This window comes from Labrus bergylta, chromosome 19 (genome assembly GCF_963930695.1).
Source record: "Labrus bergylta chromosome 19, fLabBer1.1, whole genome shotgun sequence".
NCBI lineage: Eukaryota > Metazoa > Chordata > Actinopteri > Labriformes > Labridae > Labrus > Labrus bergylta.
This window is the reverse complement of record NC_089213.1, coordinates 19,972,991-19,992,473: the sequence shown is the minus strand read 5'-3', so window position 1 is coordinate 19,992,473 and position 19,483 is coordinate 19,972,991. Positions and strand designations below refer to the sequence as shown.

Here is a 19,483-nt window from a genome sequence, read left to right as displayed (position 1 = left end):
TAGAGCGAGAATGTTCCCCTGTGGGTTTTTAACAGCAGTGTGTGACAAACAGCACAGAGACTCAATGTTCAAACATTATTAAACAACTCGGTGTGTCCCTGGTGTCTCACTACTCAGCACAGCTCGGGGTTTGTGTAACTGGACCTCCAAACATACTGCTCATTCCTAATGGACTGAAACAAAGTAAAAGTATCGATTAGTAAAAGGGTTTTAGTAGAAACATTTACATTTAATAGTTTCAGTGTGGAAATTGTGATGATTTGCTGCTGTTTTTGTGGTTTTATTTGATATCAAATGGATAATGTTTGCATTCTGGATGGCTGGTTGGACAGAACAACTGACGTCAAGAAATTTAATTTAGCTTCAGTAAATTAATAATAGTATTTGTTTTTTTACTGATATTTCATGTGTCTCAATGATTTGAAATATTACCGTTTGTCTTTCAGTTTTATTAAAATGTCATTGTGAAAGTTAACATTTTTTAAAGACATTAAACATGATTCACAGCAGAACAATGGGTTCATAAAACAGTAAAATCTCATACCTTTTTAAAAAACATTTAACCACCATGTTTTAAAGTCTGTACCACTCGACTGGATGTTTAGTGCACAAAATCAGAAATGTCAATATATATCATTCAGGATGCGGATCTTTCAGGTAAAACAAAAAACAAAACACATTGACCTATCAGAGCCTCGTATCTGAAACCAATAAATAGAAACTTAAGGAGTTTTGGTGCTGTTGTGTTCTGATTGTTTTTCAGTTTTTCGGCGGACTTTCCAACATGGGAATATCATCATCTTCGTCCAGGAAATCATCAATAAACTCCACCACCTCTCCCTGCAGAAAAATAAAACAAGTCAGGGAGGGTTTGTTTTGTTTCAGCTACATTTTTCCCCCACAGTGAATTAGTATAAATCCTCCCACTCACAGTTCAATCTGTGATTTCTCTCATACCTAGCATTACTAAAGAGATTACAGTGAAGACCTAAATAGTATTTACCTAAAACAACATGTAATCCTGGCTTAATGTGGGGCTGCCCTTATGGCCAGGGTCTTTGTGCTGCATCATAATAACTCAAAGAAACATAGTGTCATGCTGCCATCTAAAGGCTGTTTTTCATATTGCAGTCTGATAATCAGGGCTGACATTGTACTGCAGGTATCATCATGTGAACAGACCAAAGACTACAGGGTTTTTCTAGAAATCACACAAGGACAGAGCCTTTGAAAGACACAAACAACAATGTGCAAACTCTATCGTGAAGATCTTCTTTTTTTCCCCCAAAGGTGGACTGTATTCCATTCATTTGAACAAAGATAACCCTCTGGCTTGAAACATCCTGTGATGCACCAACACACGGAAATATGTAAAAAAAAAAAAAGAAGAAGAAGCACTCACCTCATCGTCGCTCACCAGGCGCAGTTTGGAAAACTCTAACATCTGTAGCTGCATCGTGGTCTGATTGTAATACCGCACTGCCTCCTGCAGAACACACAAACACGACAAGTACACTTTGTGTTAAAGTTACTCAGTTCACAAACAAGAGGAAAAAGCTGAAGCCAGCTAAGCCTTGTGAAACATACAGAAATTTTAAGCTGAAAAGAACATACAAATATTTACAGGACTTTCATATATTTCTGTTAAATGTAATGCACAAGTTAGCAAAACTTAGAAGAAAACACAGGAAATGTGGTACTATCGAAATTTAGTCTGCATCGTTTGAAGAAATTGGCCCCTAACCCCAATAAAAATACTATAAAAAATACGTAGTGTACTATAAGTATTTGTCTCTACAAGAATAAATGTTTGTTCACTTCCCTGCAGAGCGTTTTGATACCTCGACTTGGAGCCAGCTGTCATTGGCATAGCATAGCAAGCCAGGCTAGCTACTTCTTGCCAAGCAATTGTGTATTTTATTGTAGACTACTAGCAATCACATGACTTTATTTTGTTAAATAGCTACCTAACCTCGGAGCCTACTGCTGCTCGCTCTGATTGGTTACAGAGGCTTTTTGGTCTGTGCTCTGTAATGACGCCACAAGAAAATCTGAAATGAACTGAGAGCAATTCTAGGCTAACCGTCTACACCTCTCATTGTTAAGCATTAAATGCAGCAGCCAGTTAGCTTAGTTTAACATTAAGGCAGGAAACAGGGGGAAACAGCTAGAGCTGCCAAATATAGTTGGATCTGCCTACCAGCCTCTTATCATTACAATGTTATGTATAGTTTTTTTTAATTTGTACTTGAAACCAAGTAAGAAACAAAAACGTATTGTTTTATCTGGGGTTTGTGTCGAGGTTAATCACTCGCCATCAATCCAAAGTGCACAGTTTGAAAGTGGCTTCAGGTCCTTCCTAAAAACAGATTAGGCAAGACTTTCATACTTATTTTTTTCTCTGTGAGTTTGAGCAGAGCAGCAAATACTCCTTCTACAGTTTTTCAAAAGCAGAGGCTTTTGCCAAGCTAAGTTAACAGGCTTCTTGTTGTAGGTAAAAATGTACCACACAGACATGAGAGTGGTTGTGATCTTCCCATTAGACTCCAAATGAGATTAAATAGATGTAACTATTCACAAAAAAGTCCTTTTGCACTTAAGTATTTAAGGCTGGGTATGAGTAATAATTGTCACTGTTTTAGCCTATATTGGATTTAAACTCTGAACTGGAACCACTTGTGCTTCAGTTTGTGTGTAAGGTTTATAATCATTGATATGTCTCACAGGTCTCGGTAAGAAGTCCTCCTCTATCAGCCCCCACTGGCTTTTGTGGAACTTGTAATATGCCACGTTATTCTTCATAACTTCATCACTGGGGTCAAAGAGCATGTAGCTGGCAGCACATGGCACTGCATTCTTCAGGTCATTCACTGAAACACAAACATTACGGCAGAATTTAAGGACGCCATTGATGAAAGTCACATCACAGTAGACCTTAAAAAGCCACAAAGGGACAAGAGTTCTCTAGTTTCATAATAAAACCAGAATGGTGGATAGTTGCAGATAACATGTGTCAGCAAAAAGAAAAATGTGCTCACATTTGTAATAGGCGAACTGAAGATAGTGGTACATAGTGGCTACAAACTTCTCGACGACAAAACCCCCTACGACTGGGGTCAGGTCACTCTCACACCTCACTTTTCTGTCCAGTACCTCGATGTAGTGATCTGTAGAAGGGAAGAAACCAAAGCAAAAGTAAGCAACGTGTCAGGTCAATAACACAGATGCAGAAGCAGCAGTGGATGGAGGAGGAACCAGGTAGGCTATGAACTGACCAGCTATGGAGGGGTAGAAGTCTTTAAAGTCTTTGATATCTCTGGGGCCCTCGGACGCAGCCAGACACTCATCGTACACCTTGAAGAAGTCCCGCAGAGCCAGCTCCATGTCTGACACAGACGTACGGAAGTTTTCTCCATTATACGCCCGGACTGAACGCACAAACAATGTCTGCAAGAACGGACACACAGACAGGAAAATGCCAATCAGTCTTGGAAACATTTTTACAGGGTTGAAAATACAATTCACCCTCAAAGTCATTGATATCCTCACTAGAATGCAAATATTAACATTCGGTATCAATATTGTGAGCTATATCAGCAACATTGAGATTCATTCAAGGTTTTTATTTCAACAGCTTTAACTATTTCAAGTCTATTAGTCGTTTCAGTTTTAAAAGTTTTAAAAAGCTGGAAAAAATACAAATTTTCTCTAAGCCAAGGCTGTAAAAAACTGACATAATCGTCATTTATAATGGGGTTAAAACATAGAATATTTTCCCCTCACGTCTCTTCAGCTCTGATTCGTCTAAAAAAAAAAAAAAAGGTCCACAGACCCCAATTTGGGAACCCCTTGAGACTGTAAATGACTGTTCCCATACTGCCAGCTTGAGCTTGGCCGGTTCACCACAGGCTGCTACCACATCAACAAAACCCAAGGAGCCAATAATAGCTGTGTGTGTGTGTGTGTGTGTGTATTTTCACAATATCCTGTGTATGGGTGGGACTCTTTCATTCAAACTATACATCATGTGAACTCCTCTCTGTGCCTCTAGGTTGAGAACCAAAAAGAATGTGTTCCTGTGTTGGTGTTTGTGTGTGTTTAAGTGTTCGTGTTGTATGTGTGCGTGTGTGTGTGTACCTCATAGGATTTGGTCTCAAGGTCTTTGAGGTGGTCTTCGGCTCCGGGCATACTCTTGTAGTAGGCCATGTTCCTCTGCATCATCTCGTCATCCGGGTGCTTCAGCAGGAAGGTGTGAGCTGCAGACACAGCTTTGGCCAGGTTGTCAGACTGGAAGGAAAGTAACATAATCAGGTGTTGAAACCATGTTTCTTTCTTTTTGCTTTATATTACATGAAATAATGCAGATAACCAAGATAAATCATTCCTGAACAACTAAAGTATGCTTATTTTATCATACCACAAAGCTGCTCCAGTATTATAAGGTACTTGTGCAGATATAATAAAGTCATACCAGAAAAATCAAGCCAACAGGTGCTTGCTGCTGGTTGCTGGAGACCCGTTGTAGTACCCCAAAAGAAGAAAGCGGTCTCTCCCGTGAATGTTTAATTTGGGGACTTCTGATGTATGCAGAGACTTAATTGTGTTGTTTCAAAACTTATTTTCTACATTTTTGGTCTTTATATTATTACACCACTTTGCAATCATGCATGTGTAAATTAACCACAGCAGCTCTAGTTCCTCCCTTTGACCCTAAGTGAACTGTGTTTAACATAACATAAGTGTAAACCAGTTCCTGCAGTCATCCATTAAGAAGCTGATGGTGACCAGCTCTGACACCCTAATGTGTCTGTATAAGTGTTCTCTTGAAAGGAAAAATAAAAAAAAATACGTGGAAATGTTGGACTGTGAGAAACTTCTTTCTGGAAGTCTCTTAGCCCCCTGTGCATCCGTGGCACGTATACGTGACGTCAGGACGTATTTCAAGGTTGTTATTAGTGATGTGAAACAAGAAACTGCGGATGCACTCGTGTCCACATTGACAATTCGGTAAAAAAAACATTACAGCTTATTGATAATCCTTACAAGTAGACAGCTATAGGAGTCATCCTGGTTCTCAAACAATCAACACATTTTGCTTACTTTGAAATATGCGTACTGCAGGTATTTGTACGGCTCTCTCCTTTCAAACTCCTCTATGGTGTCCCTGCTGGGCATGGTTTGCCTGAAAGCGGGCAGTCCCTGCTTGCAGCGCTTCAGGCACTGCGCCCTCTTCATCACGTTCCCAAACGCCCGCAGCTCGGGAAACTCTGCAAACTTTTGCTCGTCGTCCAGCCTCACCGAGCTGCAGTTGAGGTTACAGAAGGCCTCGCTGTCCCGGAGCAGCCTGTAGAGCCGCAGAGACACCTCCATGTAGTCCACTGTCTCTTTCCACTTCTCCCCGGTGTACTGGTCCAGAGCGTATTTGTACGCGGACTCCAGAGGCATCAGCTCGTTCCTCGGGAAGCTCCTGAAGCTGTATTTCTCATACTGGGAGTTCACCACGGAGGCGGAAAACGCGATTAAAAGCGCAGAGAGGAGTTGTGAAGAAGTGGAGGGTGCCATTTTTTAAAAGAAGGTTTGGTATCTGGTGGAGGAGGGCTGTGCTGGTTGGGGATGATCCAGGACCCCGGAGGTGTTTCGTTGGTGTCATAGGACCGCCTCAAGTTCCACCACGTATCCGGACAAAAGTTCCCCTCCCCCGGGCACAGACTCAGCAGCGGGCGTGGGCTGCTGGAGCTGCTCCTCCCACAAAATCACACAAGTAAATCACTGCTTGTTCTTCTGTCTTGTTACAATAGGGCCTAGATGTAACAGAGATAAGACTTTTTACAACCCTTGAACATGACTCGGGGAAATAATCGTTCACTTTGATAGACGTAGTGTAAAATGTAGGCCTAGTTGATTTTTTTTTTTTTGATTTTAAGAATAAAAAAGAGCACGCTGTTTCATGAAATAACTTTAACTTGTTCCCTAACAGCCACTGATTTCTCCGGGCGAGAGTTGAGCGTCCCTCCCCCTCCTCCCACTGCCACGTAGAACATTCCTGCCTGCATGGTGTGCACCCTCTAAAGAAAAGGGCCCGAATCCCCCCCAACCCAACAAGACCACTGCAAAGCGTCATGTTAGAGAAAAACGTGTGTCCTCATGTGACATCATTAAAGTCCGCAGCATTGAGTGCATCATGATGTCTGTTGTGCATTACTCTAGTTTAAATGTATCCAGAGGAGGGGGGGGGGATGTGTCTGCAGCTGTGTGGAGACCCCTATGTTACCACGTTGACACATATCTACAGAGGCTGCACTGCGCAAGAGCAATACGTGGTGCCCAAAACTATCCCATTCAATCCGAAAATGAGTAAAGGCAGCTGGAATGACGCGTCTCAGGTCAAGGAAGCTAGTCTGCTGTTTCAAAATAAAACCACATTTGGCTTCTTAATTTGTCTTTATATTTTATCTGCGTCACATACAGACATTGGAACATGCATCGCAGTTCTTATTCATTTAAGTTGCATAGGTCAAGCTTTTTAATTAAGGGCATTAGCTGAGGTGTCATCTAAAGTTTAACAGGATGTTGTGCTTATTTTGTGTCGCTTGACGTTCCTGCACTGGGACAGGGGGGGCAGGACTTTTATCCAAGTCAGAGGAAACCAAACTAACAGGGAACAGGGAGCCAGCGCGTACATACCCAGAGGCCGAGCCTACAGTTATCAGTATCGTTTTAATCTTTCATCAGGTAGTGAAAATGATCCAGTGCATGCAGTTGATGTTATTTCTCTCTGTTCTGGTGGCGTTTGCCGCCTGCAACGCTCCCCCGGTACCGTTAGACGACATCTTCATTGAGAAAACGTTCGTGCCGGAGCAGTGTGTACGCGCAGTTAAAGTCGGGGATTATGTTAGGTATCACTACAATGGCGTGTTTCCGGACGGCAAGAAGTTCGACTCCAGGTGAGTATCAAGCAACGAATGGTCTATTGTATTACTCTTAGTGTCACCGTGCAGAGCTGATCAGGTTCGAACAGTGCAAACAGCGTGCGTGATGCGTAAAAGTGCGCGTTAAGCGGGGAGCCACGCAGGCACGGCTGAGCTCTGGATCCATTTATCCTTACTCTTAAGTTCTCCAAAACTTTGACATGCTATTATGAATAATAACAACCAAACAAAAAAACACCCATTAAAACAGACTGAGTTTTGTCAACTTTGAATATTTTTTTTTCCCATTTGAAAAATGTTTTGAAAACTCCAGTGGACCAAGTTGTAGTGATTCATTTAGAATCTCTTAAATTCACCTTAAGAGAACCCTTGCCCTAGATTGACCTATAGGCCCAGTGCACCTTGCTTATGGACAACTTCCCATGCACCCATGCTCCCTAGACCCCCAGGGGCCCCAAAAGCCACAGGTCCACTGTGCACTTCTTGATGTTTTGGGTGTATAGTCAAGTGGAAATTTGTAATCAACTTCAATATGCTATATCAATAAGCTTCTAGCAAAGGACTTTAATATACTAAAATGTGTGATTAGCATGACACATCTGAGCAAGATTTTGTGCCTTCCCACAGTCCAGAGCCCTAATCAGTGACTGCTGTATGAGGGTTTTTCTAAATGAGTTGTCAAAGTAACTTGAAAAGTTTAACTGTGGTTTATCTGTTTCAGTTACGACCGTGGCAGCTCCTACAACGTGTTTGTGGGCAAGAAGCAGCTGATCGAAGGGATGGACAAAGCTCTGGTGGGGATGTGTGTCAACGAGAGACGTCTGGTCAAGATCCCACCTCATCTGGCCTACGGATCACGAGGATACGGTGTGTATATAAAAAAATTGTACCCCTTGTTTGTCGTAATTTTACTGATTTGTTGTAAAGAAACAGTCAGGATATAAAACAACAAGTTCTATATTAGATTTGAGGACATGCCGGTGTTTATTCCTCCAGCGAGTGATTATAAACCCACAGACGAGTGAGCACACAGCTGGCACATCTCCACATAACACTCAGAGAATTTGTTTGCACATTGGCTGAAGAACATGCGGCAAAAAGAAGAGAGTCCCACAAGAGTATTGTGTTGTTCTGGAGTCAACCAGAGCAGAGAGGAAGTGGGCTGCACCAAGGCGTCCATGTTGAATGATGTCAGAGGGACATCACAAACCAGGAAGCAAGTCAGAGAAAAACATTCTGGATCAAGGTTTCAGCTTCTATAGTATTATTATGATTATTAGAGCATCAGCTGCAGGATACTCAACCTTTTAAATCTTATTCATACTAGTCTGCGGTCCACTGTAGAGGGTATTTGTGTCATACAGTGTTGACAAAAATGCATTTTATTTTACTGATAAGAAAAAGAATTGTGTTATTGTAAGTATGTGTGCGTGTGTGTGTGTGTGTGTGTTAAATAGTTGGAAAATGGGAGAGAAAGGGGGGAGGGGGCTGCATGTGTGGACAGGTAAAAGTTGAAGCCTGTGCTATCAGAGGGAAAGAAGAAAACACAGAAGAGCAGGACTTTGGGGAATGCAGATTAAAACCAGGAAGAGACCCACCAGCTCATCAGTAGCTAGGACTTAATGGCTGCCACCCATCCATCCAGTCCTGCTTTTCCTCGCCTCTCATCTCCTTTCCTTCACCTTCTCCTCCTTTTCTTTGTTGTCTGAACTCTCGTTGAGCGAACAGGCAACTCCACAGGCATACCAGCAGTGAGAGATCACTGTTTTAACCATTTTATTGACAGAGGTAGTGAGTGAGTAATGAGTGACTCATGCTCATATTTGCAAACATCAGGTTGTTGAGCACTCTAAAATTAGAAGCTTTAGAGATTTAACATTACATGCCGGTCAGAGGAGGCTAGAGCTGGCACTGAGGACACCTCATTCATGTCAGAAGCAGCAAATCTGTCTCTTGTTTTTACATGAAGAGGTGTTCACTTAGTACATTACACACTTATTGCTGTGGCTTTAACTGTTGTTTGTTTTCATAACAGGTTAATTCACAGAAAAAAAAATATTCCAATTATTCACTTGGTAACTAAACATCAGAAAATGTAGAAATGTATCCAATTCAAATATACAATTAAAGAACACAAGCAAATATGATCACATTTCCTCTTCTGTTAGACCAGACCAACAATCCAAAACCAAAAGATATTTTGCTAACAAGTGAGTGCAGAGATTTGTTTTGTTTTTTTAAGTATCAGACACGGGTCTAGCTAAGTATTTTAATCTAGCAATCTGTACGTGATTTAAAGGCCACATATTGTGCAAAAATACACATTACCATCTTTTTTTCAGACACTAATATGTGTCCCTTATCTGTCTACAAACCCCCCAATTACGAGAAAATTCCATCCTCTATTCCATCCTATCTATGTGTGCTCAAACTGGCTGTTAGGAGATTTTCCCTTTATGACATCACAAAGGGCAGTAACCCCTCCCCCATGTTTGTGACACTCCCACAGCTAGGTGTTTGTTCTGCCCTGTGAGTCTGCTCACTGTAAACAATAGGACATGGTGCAAGAAAGCCCAAGCCACTTAAGCCCTTCCGGGGGGGGGGGGGGGGGGGGAGTTGAACACAGCTCACCTACATTGTTGTGAGCAGGATCAGATTGGATTTTTTTGGCAAGAAATGTCACAGACAAGCTTTGGGGAGCTCTGAGACTTATGTAAACACGTTATTTTATTAATGAACTTATTACATCTTTCCAATAACACATTTTAATTAATATAATTACAGTATGAAAAACCCCATTAATCAAAGAACCAATACCTACCAGGAACTCAAAACAGTCAGGAAGAATTTATCAATAGTAAGCAGGCGTACTAATTTACAGGCACTCCATTAAGATTGAATTATTGATTCTCTCTGTTTATATTTCTCTAGACTGCAGGTCAGATGGACTGTTTACAAGAGAGTGATGTTTTTCCTTTCTCTCCTCTTTAGGTGACATCATCCCTCCTGACTCCATCCTCCATTTTGACGTCCTGCTGCTTGACGTGTGGAACCCGGAGGATGGCGTCCAAATCAACACTTACCACACGCCCTCAGTCTGCTCCAGAAAGGTGGAGGTTTCTGACTATGTCCGCTATCACTACAATGGCACCCTGCTGGACGGGACGCTCTTTGATTCCAGGTTTGTGTTTTTGTAAGAATCCCTCATTCACAAACAAAAAATGCCTCCACACACCATCTGTAACCTCCCTCCATCCTTTCCTGCAGCCATACCCGTATGCGTACCTATGACACATATGTCGGGATTGGTTGGCTGATTGCGGGTATGGATCAGGGTCTCCTGGGAATGTGTGTTGGGGAGAAGCGCATCATTACTATGCCACCATCACTTGGATATGGAGAGAATGGAGATGGTGAGTTGTTAATGTTTTTTCACATAAGTTTTCCCTCCATTGGGAATAAAAAACAGATTGAGAAATGCAATGGAAAGCAACAAGTGCTGCAATGCACACTTAGGGCACAGGGTGGCAGTATTTACACTCATGCAGTTTTACTATACATCTCACCTTGTTTTATTCAGACTTGGAACATTGACTTCTTTAAACCCCAACCCTGAACAAATCCTGTGAAGAAACTTTGATGAATATCGTTTTCTTGGTTCCTTGCCGCTGAATATACTTTGGCGTTTCTAGGCTAAATAAAGTGACAGGTAGTTTAGGCAAGGGAAGCGTTTATTTATATAGCACCTTTCAGACACCAGGCAATTCAAAGAGGTTCACCTGGGCACAAAAAGCATTTCAAACATTTCACAAGATAATAACAAATTCTAAAAAGAAGGCAATACAATTTTAGGTTAAAACAGTAGGTAAAAAGTAGAGTCTTCTCTAAATTGCTTCCTAAACACCAGGGACTTAAAAATCCCAGAAATTAAATGTAGAAGAGGCTTTTTAAATGGTTGCATGAATTGTTTAAAACAATAGTTCAAAATGTGGGAAAACATTTGTTCTTGTTCTTGTTTGCAGCATGTTAGCCTGGATTAGCACAAACGTTTGAAACAGAGGGAAACAGCTAGCCTTGCTTTCTTGTTACAAACATGCTAACGCTAATTAAGATGTTTGGTTGCATATGTCAAAGTAGGTGTTCAAACATCCACTATAGGGGGTGCATAAAAGTTGCACAGATCTGTACAAAGCCATAAGTGCAAAAATGGGGATTTTCTGTTTTACTTTGGGACTATTTTTTAAGTTGGGAAGTGACTGTTCGGTATCTGAGCAGTGGTCCTTAACTTCATGCAGATGCAGTTATAACTCTAAATGACCTTCACAGATGCTGGTTGATGTGGTTTGTAACCTTTGGACAATGTCAGGTTAGCTAAATCCAGTGTTTGTGCTAAGCTAACTAATCAAGTTAGGGCAGTAGCATAATTGTTTTGGCTTCATAATACATTATTAGCAATACACCTCTCCTTTAATCTAAACCCATACTTGACTCCTTGTTGACTTCAACATGTCTTCCTTTTCTCTGCTTCAGGTAGCGACATCCCAGGACAGGCGTCTCTGGTGTTCGACGTTGTACTTCTGGACCTCCACAACCCCAGAGATGGGATCACAGTGACGAATCAGAAGGTGCCCGAGTCCTGCACGAGGAAGACGGTCACTGGAGACTTTGTACGCTACCACTACAACGGCAGCCTCCTCGATGGAACCTTCTTTGACTCCAGGTGTGTGACAGTGTTTGATTTTCTTCCTGTTAAACACACAGAAAGACTCAGTACAGCTTTAGATTCATAAGAGGAAGTCTGTTGTTCCTCAAGTGTCCTCCAGGTGGTGGCATCTCTCTTCTGCGCTGAGGACACACCAGAGAGGAATCAAAACTTTAAAACCACAATGAATTTCCTGTTTACATTTTGTAAAAATTTCATTACCTGTATTTGTGCTTTGTGCTTTACTCACAGTGACAGGTAGATAGCGTTTATGGCTTTAAATCTAAGAAGAGGTTCTCAAATCAATCTTTTGAAAATAAGGAAATGGAAAAAGGAAATTGCTCAATATTTAATTACATTCTCAAAGGGAAAAAAGTATTTCTAAGCCTACTTTGACATAAGGATATCTCCTGATCAAAGACCTACAAACTACACAAGTTACAAATTGAAGCTCTGACAGATAACATTCAGATTTGTTTCTTACCTCAAACAAAGAAGGCGGATTGTTTCTGATGAAAAGGCTTTGAGTGTGGGAGTTTCCCTCCAACCAGATGTGTAAACCACAGCTTGCGTTAATGCACTAACTGAAGTTCAGCACATTTCCTGCAGTGGTTGCAGAGATACATACAGCTGCAGCTATGAACCAGCTCTAACTTACAGTCTTCAACTGGTTGTCGATTGTGTAAGAATCAATGTTGGAGATGACTTTAGAGGTAGATTCGTTTGAGGTTTGCCTCAGGTTTGCCTCAGATTGGTTTCGAACCTCAACAATAATAAAGGGAATCTACTTGGTGAAAATAAATAGATTTCTTTGAGTTGAAACTGAACCAAATGAGTAATTTACCAGTTTTCCTGGTGAGCTCTGACAGCAAATATCTCATTAAGACTACACCAAAACAACATCCACCTGCTATTGCACATGCCTTGTAACCTTAAAGAGAGCATCATGACTTCTTTATAAGTCTGGTGAGCGGGTCATGTTGACACCATAGACTATACATGGTGGACACTATGTTCCTATAAAAACATCAAATAGAGATCTTTAATAAACATAATGAATTCAGGGTCTCCCTTTTAAGACAAATATGAAAACTCCTACAACTATCTGAACATTTGCAATCCTGAATTACATTTTTACTCACTGTAACATATTATGCAGTAGAGTCTAGACTTTCATATATAACTTTCCAGGTGGGAACAAATACTGCAAGCAAATACATACATGCAAAGTAGTTGTTTTGCCTTTAATTACAGCTTTAAAATATCTCTGTATTGAAAGTTTCAGTTCACTTTTTAAAAAAGATTTCTGAAGGTGGTGTTCATACACGTTTTACCCTTTAACCAGTCCAGCCTACACAAACTTACCTCTTATGTATTGTAGCCTTGTTCAACTCATTCATTATTCACATTCTGTACTGGACCTCAAGGACTCGACACACACTCTACTTCTTGCTACACAACTCCTGACTAGTGCTTGTACTTTGTAATGTAATCAGTGCATCATACCAAAAAAAAACAAAAAAAAAACTGCTTGCTGCGATTAAATCTGTTGTTTTTTGGGAGGGTACCACTTTATCTGAACCCAATTTTTCTTTTTTTCTTTTCTTGAGAGACTTTTGATACCAGGATAACTGAGAAAAGGTTGTTTGCCTTAGTTCTTTACACAACGGGTTAGGGTGCTCCTCCTGGTCTGGAGTAATGATGTACTGTAGGTCAATGATGAAGAGGCTAATGTGTGGACTGGAATACATTAAAAACAAACACACTGGCACATTAAAAACAAACATTACAAGAGTTTACATGTCTACCATGGTAGTAAGGTGTGTCAGTAGTGTTGTTCAGAGTGAATTCTGTATCTACTCAAAGAAAAACTACATATAAAGTTCCTAGATTAGCCTTGATTTGTTTTTTCTCTATGGCAGTGTAATAACACTTTTGCTTGAATTCATGTACCACAGTTACTCCCGTAATCGTACCTATGACACCTATGTGGGACGAGGCTACGTGATTGCCGGCATGGATGAGGGTCTGATTGGAGTCTGTGTAGGAGAGAAACGCACCATCACCATCCCACCACATCTGGCCTATGGAGAGGAGGGTACAGGTGTGTGACTAATGCTCTGGTACCCTTTCCTCGGTCACAGAATTGTGTCTCATCTTTATTCTGTATAAATACGTTATTTTTGCTTTCCAGGCTCAAAAATCCCTGGTTCAGCTGTGCTTGTGTTCGACATCCACATCATCGACTTTCACAACCCGTCAGACAGCACTGAGGTCGCTGTCACCTACAAACCAGAGGAATGTGACAAGCAAACCAAAAAGGGAGACTTCATCAAATACCACTACAACGCTTCTCTATTGGACGGCACTTCCATCGACTCCACGTGAGTAAACCTGTGTGAGACACTTCAAGGCCTCCTGGGACAGACAAAACTTCTAAAACAAACTGTGCAAGCTAGGAAGAGATTCTACAATTCTACAATTCACTTAGCAGACGCTTTTATCCAAAGCGACGTACATCAGATAATAATATAGTATAATATATACACATAATTCAACCAACAAACCCTAATCTTCAGCACTTTTTCCTTTTTTTTGACAAACACAAGCTCTTAAAATGCAATGATCCATCTATCAGTGTCGGAGCAAATTTGGTTTACAAATGATCCCAAGAACCAGAGAGGATGCAAACAAGGCACCAAAGCTGGAGACCAAGCTGCTAATGTTTGTGACATCATTCCCAGACCAGTGTGAGTGTTTTATGGCACCATTTCTTCCAGTAAAGGCTAAAGTGGAAACAGTAAAGCTTTCAGATGCTCACGTTCCTCATCCAGTGGTGTTAACCTCCAGGGCTCAATTTGTTCTTCTTGCCGTTGTCCACACACTGCATGTAGGCTGAGGCGATGCTGGAGCAGGACAGAGTCTTTCCTGTGTTCTCCTTGTAGCATTTTAAAATCTGACACTGCAGGTCTCCACACACTGGCTGGATGTTAAAAAAGTTAACACAGTTAAAAGAGATAATTCTAAACTGCATGAGCACACTGTGCCAGGTGAAATATTACAAGTCCTGTGTTGTCAGCAGTACAAGAAGGATGGGTGTCGTTTTATCGTTGTTTTAGAATTAGTGTTGTTAACATGCATGTAATCTTCTGCTGAAGAGGTCATGATTGATAGACGTTAATTTATCTGACATTAGTCTCAATTTGTACGTATATAGGAGTGAACTTGGGCCATATTCAACCATTTGAAATAATAGGATATGCATTCTTCTTAAAGCCTTGATGCCATCTGGCATTGAACACAATATTGTGCTGAAAAGACCCATAAGATCCCTTCCATAAAGATTTACAAGACAATTTTGTCAAACCAAAGAAAGAGTATTTTGTAATTTTATCATTCTTTGTTGTTTTGCTATTTACTTTGGAACATACATTAACCATGTCAACTTATAGCTTTAAGGAGGTAAACATACATCATTTACTACTGTTGTACTATAGTAGTTGTCATGACAACAATACAGTTATTCAAGTCTCTTCCTGACTGTATTTAAAAAAAAAAAAAATGTAGGCCTCTATTTTGTTGGAATAAGTAAACTCTCATTTTCAGTTTTTGAATGTGCGTGCATACTTTTAGCATAGTATGAGTATGATATACTGTAGATTATCATCATACAGATGTGTTTCAAAATCAAAGAGAATAGATATGTTTTCTTACACGTGTTATACCAGCACAGGTGGGCGATATGGGAAAAATATCATATCACGATTTTTTTTTTTGGCAAGATCATGATGTGGATTTCCTTGTTGTTGATATGTTTGATGATGAAGAAATTCGCCGTTGAGACTGACTTGCTTTCAAAGAGTATAATTTTATTTAAGCAAGAAACAGAGTCACTGGTCACGTCTGACCAGGAGGATCAAGAAGCCAATAATGATCTCTCCCGAACACACAGAGACAATCGCCTATATGCATCTAAACATCTGCTTTTCGTCATGGGTCATAAAAACATCAAGTAACACATCCATATATGGCAATACTCCTACACAACACCTCAATGTAAACATTCCACTTGAGGGGACTCCTAAATCTCCTTCAGATACTATCTCCAGATGTGCATGTTATAAACTTAAAGGAGCAGTATATTATCTCTGTCCTAGTTACGTCAGACACTTCAATCACGATCATGATTTTATCACGATTTTTTTCATACTGTTCTTTAGACAAATTTGTAAGTTACTGACCAGTTCAACCAAACTTATTTCCCTGTATAATGTTTTTAAATGCACAAAAACTGCACTGACAAGTTTAATCTATTTGAAAAACATCTTTGTAGGAGGTCTGGAGGTCTCTCACCCAGAACATCTTTAGCAACAGAAATGTCTTTCACTCAATTTGATCAATATTTATGAACAATTTGAAGGTTTTCCTCACCACTTTGAAATTATGATTTAGTTATGTGTCCTCTTTTTATGTTCATCAGGAACATTTTCACGCAGTGATGCATTCATTTAAAAACATGTAGACTTCGAGTTCTTGTGTTTCTGTTCTATTTTAGCCCTGTAGAGTTTCTACAGCTGTAGCTTCATACAGGCTCTGCAGCCTTTGTTGTTTTTATGACATCATTTAGTTTTGTTTATATATAATCAAACATGATACAGGATGTGTTCATTCTGCGACACATGATCAAAGTAAGTTTTACTGACAGAAGAGTTTAATTCATAGAGGGGGCGGGACATTGACAGTCACCATGGTTACTCACTCTCACTATTTGGGGCCCTATTGTATACATTCCACTGTGGGGGATCTTGTCTTAGATTTAGGAATTTTCCGGGCAACTCAAGGAACAACACATCAGGGCAAACATTCAACTGGAGGGGACTCCTATATCACCTCAGATACAAATTCTTTCCAGATGTGTGCGTTATACAACTTAAAGGAGTAGTATATTATCTCTGTCCTAGATATTTAAGACACTTCAAGATTTGTTTTCACCACTGCGGAGCAAAAAAGGAAAGGGGGGGAGAGACGCATCTGTGTCGGAGCATAAACTGCAGCATGATAGATGAAACACATTAGCTCGGTTCTACGGTTCTAAGGTCATCAGCACGTTAAAATCCTTCACGATCTAAGATCGTTATATCGCCCACCACTATAAGACGGCATAAAATGGTTCGTTATAGATGACTGTACTTTGGCAACAAATGCATGTAGAGCCATTAGATACTCAACGTTGACTCTATTTGTTTCAGGTACAATTATGGGAAAACATACAACATTGTACTGGGAGCCAACCAGGTGGTCCCTGGGATGGAGGATGGGCTGATGGAGATGTGTGTGGGAGAGAAGAGGCACCTAGTAATTCCTCCCCATTTGGGCTATGGGGAGAGAGGAGTCAGTAAGTGACACGCAAACACACACACACAAAAAGTTGTGCCGTAATAATGAGGTAAACTTAATGTAGTGGAGGTTGAAAAAGCCAGACACTAGGACAGTATATTTTGAGGAATGCTCTGCAGAGCCTCCCCAATGTAAGACATGTTTAGTGTCTGTAAAGGCATAACACATAAAAAATGCAACTGGTTAAGTTTACAGTGTAATCATTCTACAATAAGCATTTAAATAAGGGTGTCACGCCGGGCACCTTTCGCTTGGTCGAAAATACTAAGTAGAAAAAACGTCTGATAACTTGTAAACATTGTAGAGAAGGTCAGAGAGATCAGGAATGTGGTTTAGAGGAACACAAACTCATCTACATGGTGAAAGAGAACATTCATGTAAAATATGCATTACACTAGTTTGCGGCTACTTCTAAAGCTGTGTGTGTGTGTGTGTGTGTGATTTGTAGCTGACGAAGTTCCAGGCAGTGCTGTGATGGTGTTCGACATCGAGCTTGTAGACATGGAGGAAGGACTTCCTGAAGGCTACATGTTCATCTGGAACGACGACGTGTCACCTGACCTCTTTGCTGAGATGGACATGGACGAGAACAAGCTGGTGGAGCCCTCTGAGGTATGTGATAATAACCCTTATGTCAGGGGCGGATTTAGACTTTTTTTTGATTGGGGTGGCCCAACTGAGGCACTGACTAATGCAGGGGTGGGATGACGTTTGTGTAAAGACACACACAAATTAATATAAATTATTAACCATTTCTATCTCCATTAACTAAAAGTGATTTATTCTGTGTTTATTTTTTATTTTTTTTACTAACAAATACCACAGCAGAGTTGCAACATAAGAATATTCTAAGCGTCAAGGACTCAAAAGAAGAATCCTTTAGGAGTTTAAAGCACTAACGAAAGGAAATGGGCCACATGGAAATGCAAGAACTAGCAGTCTGAAACACAGCTGAAGTACTGGCTTTGACAATGCAAAGAGCCAATCACAGATTAGGATTTTTGGGTGGCCAATGAGATTTAAAGGGTTGCTAGGATATGTACCCCTGGTCATCCTCTTGATCCATCCCTGCTAAATGTACATGTTTGATACCCAGTCCTTTTGTTTCCACAGTTTACTGACTACATCATGCGACAGGTGAATGAGGGAAAAGGCCGCCTGGCTCCTGGCTTTGACCCTTATCGCATCATTGACAACATGTTCTCCAATCAGGATCGAAACGGTGACGGAAAGATCACAGAGGCAGAGTTCAAGCTTAAAGCAGATGAATCCACCCATGACGAGCTATGACGGGACTGAGTGAAACATTCAGATCATGGTGTAGGCCGCAGGTTCAATGGTGGGGTGGGGGGTGGGGGGGGGGGGGTAGAGCAGAAAAGGATATTAAATGTGTAAAGTAAGTGTGGAGTGAGAAATGTGCCAAGAGATTTTTTTTTTAACTCCAAGACTTAGATGATGGTGAAAGGATGCTCTGTCCAAAAAAAAGCCAAGAAAGAGAAAATAGGATTATTTTTTTGGGCAAAAAATTGGAAAAGTGAACACCTCGTTTAAGGACTTACATGACAGTGAATGACTTAAAATGTTTGTATCTCCTGTCCTTTAAAGTTCATGTCTTGTTTTATGTGGTTTTTTTTTTAAAATATTGTTATTTTTTGAAGGGTACAGAAGCACCACTCCTGTGAGAGAAAACAAAAAAGGCCTCACTCTCTCCAAACACTCTTTTATGAATTTGTTTTTGTTAAGATTTTTATAGCTGTACATGTTTTTGTTTTTATGAAGTGTGTGTCAGCTTCCATTGACAGTCTCCCAGGAGCAACACGTCGGTCATCCTACACTGTTATACACTGTGGTGGAGGTCATAGCTACCCAGAGTTACATCACATGTAGTGATGAAAAATTGTTACAAAGGAAGTAAGAACAGGATTTCAGCACATAGTTGCTAGTTTACTTTACACCATTCACTGTTTTACTTTTAAACATTAGGATTCCTTCTGTGTTTCCTGCTGTTCAAGTCATCCATAACAACACTGAGAGGTCAAAAGTCCTAACATTTTTTGGGGGATTTCAATTCTTGTATTTTTCTGTTGGTCAACAAGGTATTCAACGGGTTGTTTTTGTCCTCATCCAAATGTCCGCACATGATAGCAGTCTAAGACAGAGTGTGTGCGTGTGTGCGTGTATGCATGCATGTGTGTGTGTGTGTGTGTGTGTTTGTGTTTTTATGTGCGAGAAAAAGAGAGTAAAAGAGCGTGTGAATATGTTTTTTCATTCAGGAGAATACTGGGGCTTATTGATTATAAAAATCTGATTAAATGACCTGACCTTAAGATACGACCTTTGCCTTTTTTGTACGTGAATTTGTTAATTGTCTCTATTTGTTTTTAGAAACTTTACCTTTATTGCATCAACTAAATTTAGTCAAACTCAGAACTTTCTGTTTTTGTTTTGGTGATAA

General features: G+C 40.5%; 2 protein-coding genes and 1 long non-coding RNA gene across 3 annotated transcripts; 1 reads left to right on the top strand and 2 right to left on the bottom strand.

The window, feature by feature from the left end:
* Positions 1-428: 428 nt before the first annotated feature.
* crtap (cartilage associated protein) lies at positions 429-5,707 on the bottom strand. The gene is made up of 7 exons (XM_020634674.3): positions 5,101-5,707; positions 4,138-4,287; positions 3,276-3,447; positions 3,039-3,167; positions 2,725-2,870; positions 1,403-1,486; positions 429-840 (listed from the first exon to the last, which is right to left on the bottom strand). The coding sequence occupies exons 1-7, from the start codon at positions 5,560-5,562 to the stop codon at positions 760-762; spliced, it is 1,224 nt and encodes a 407-aa protein (XP_020490330.1). The 5' UTR covers positions 5,563-5,707; the 3' UTR covers positions 429-759.
* Positions 5,708-6,628: 921 nt separating this feature from the next.
* fkbp9 (FKBP prolyl isomerase 9) lies at positions 6,629-19,355 on the top strand. The gene is made up of 10 exons (XM_020634676.3): positions 6,629-6,944; positions 7,651-7,796; positions 9,921-10,110; positions 10,197-10,342; positions 11,460-11,649; positions 13,590-13,735; positions 13,826-14,015; positions 16,881-17,026; positions 17,477-17,640; positions 18,142-19,355. The coding sequence occupies exons 1-10, from the start codon at positions 6,742-6,744 to the stop codon at positions 18,316-18,318; spliced, it is 1,698 nt and encodes a 565-aa protein (XP_020490332.1). The 5' UTR covers positions 6,629-6,741; the 3' UTR covers positions 18,319-19,355.
* LOC114920343 (uncharacterized) lies at positions 10,643-12,228 on the bottom strand. Its single transcript, XR_010664713.1, has 2 exons — positions 12,116-12,228; positions 10,643-11,938 (listed from the first exon to the last, which is right to left on the bottom strand). It is a non-coding gene; the product is annotated as an uncharacterized lncRNA (long non-coding RNA).
* Positions 19,356-19,483: the final 128 nt, after the last annotated feature.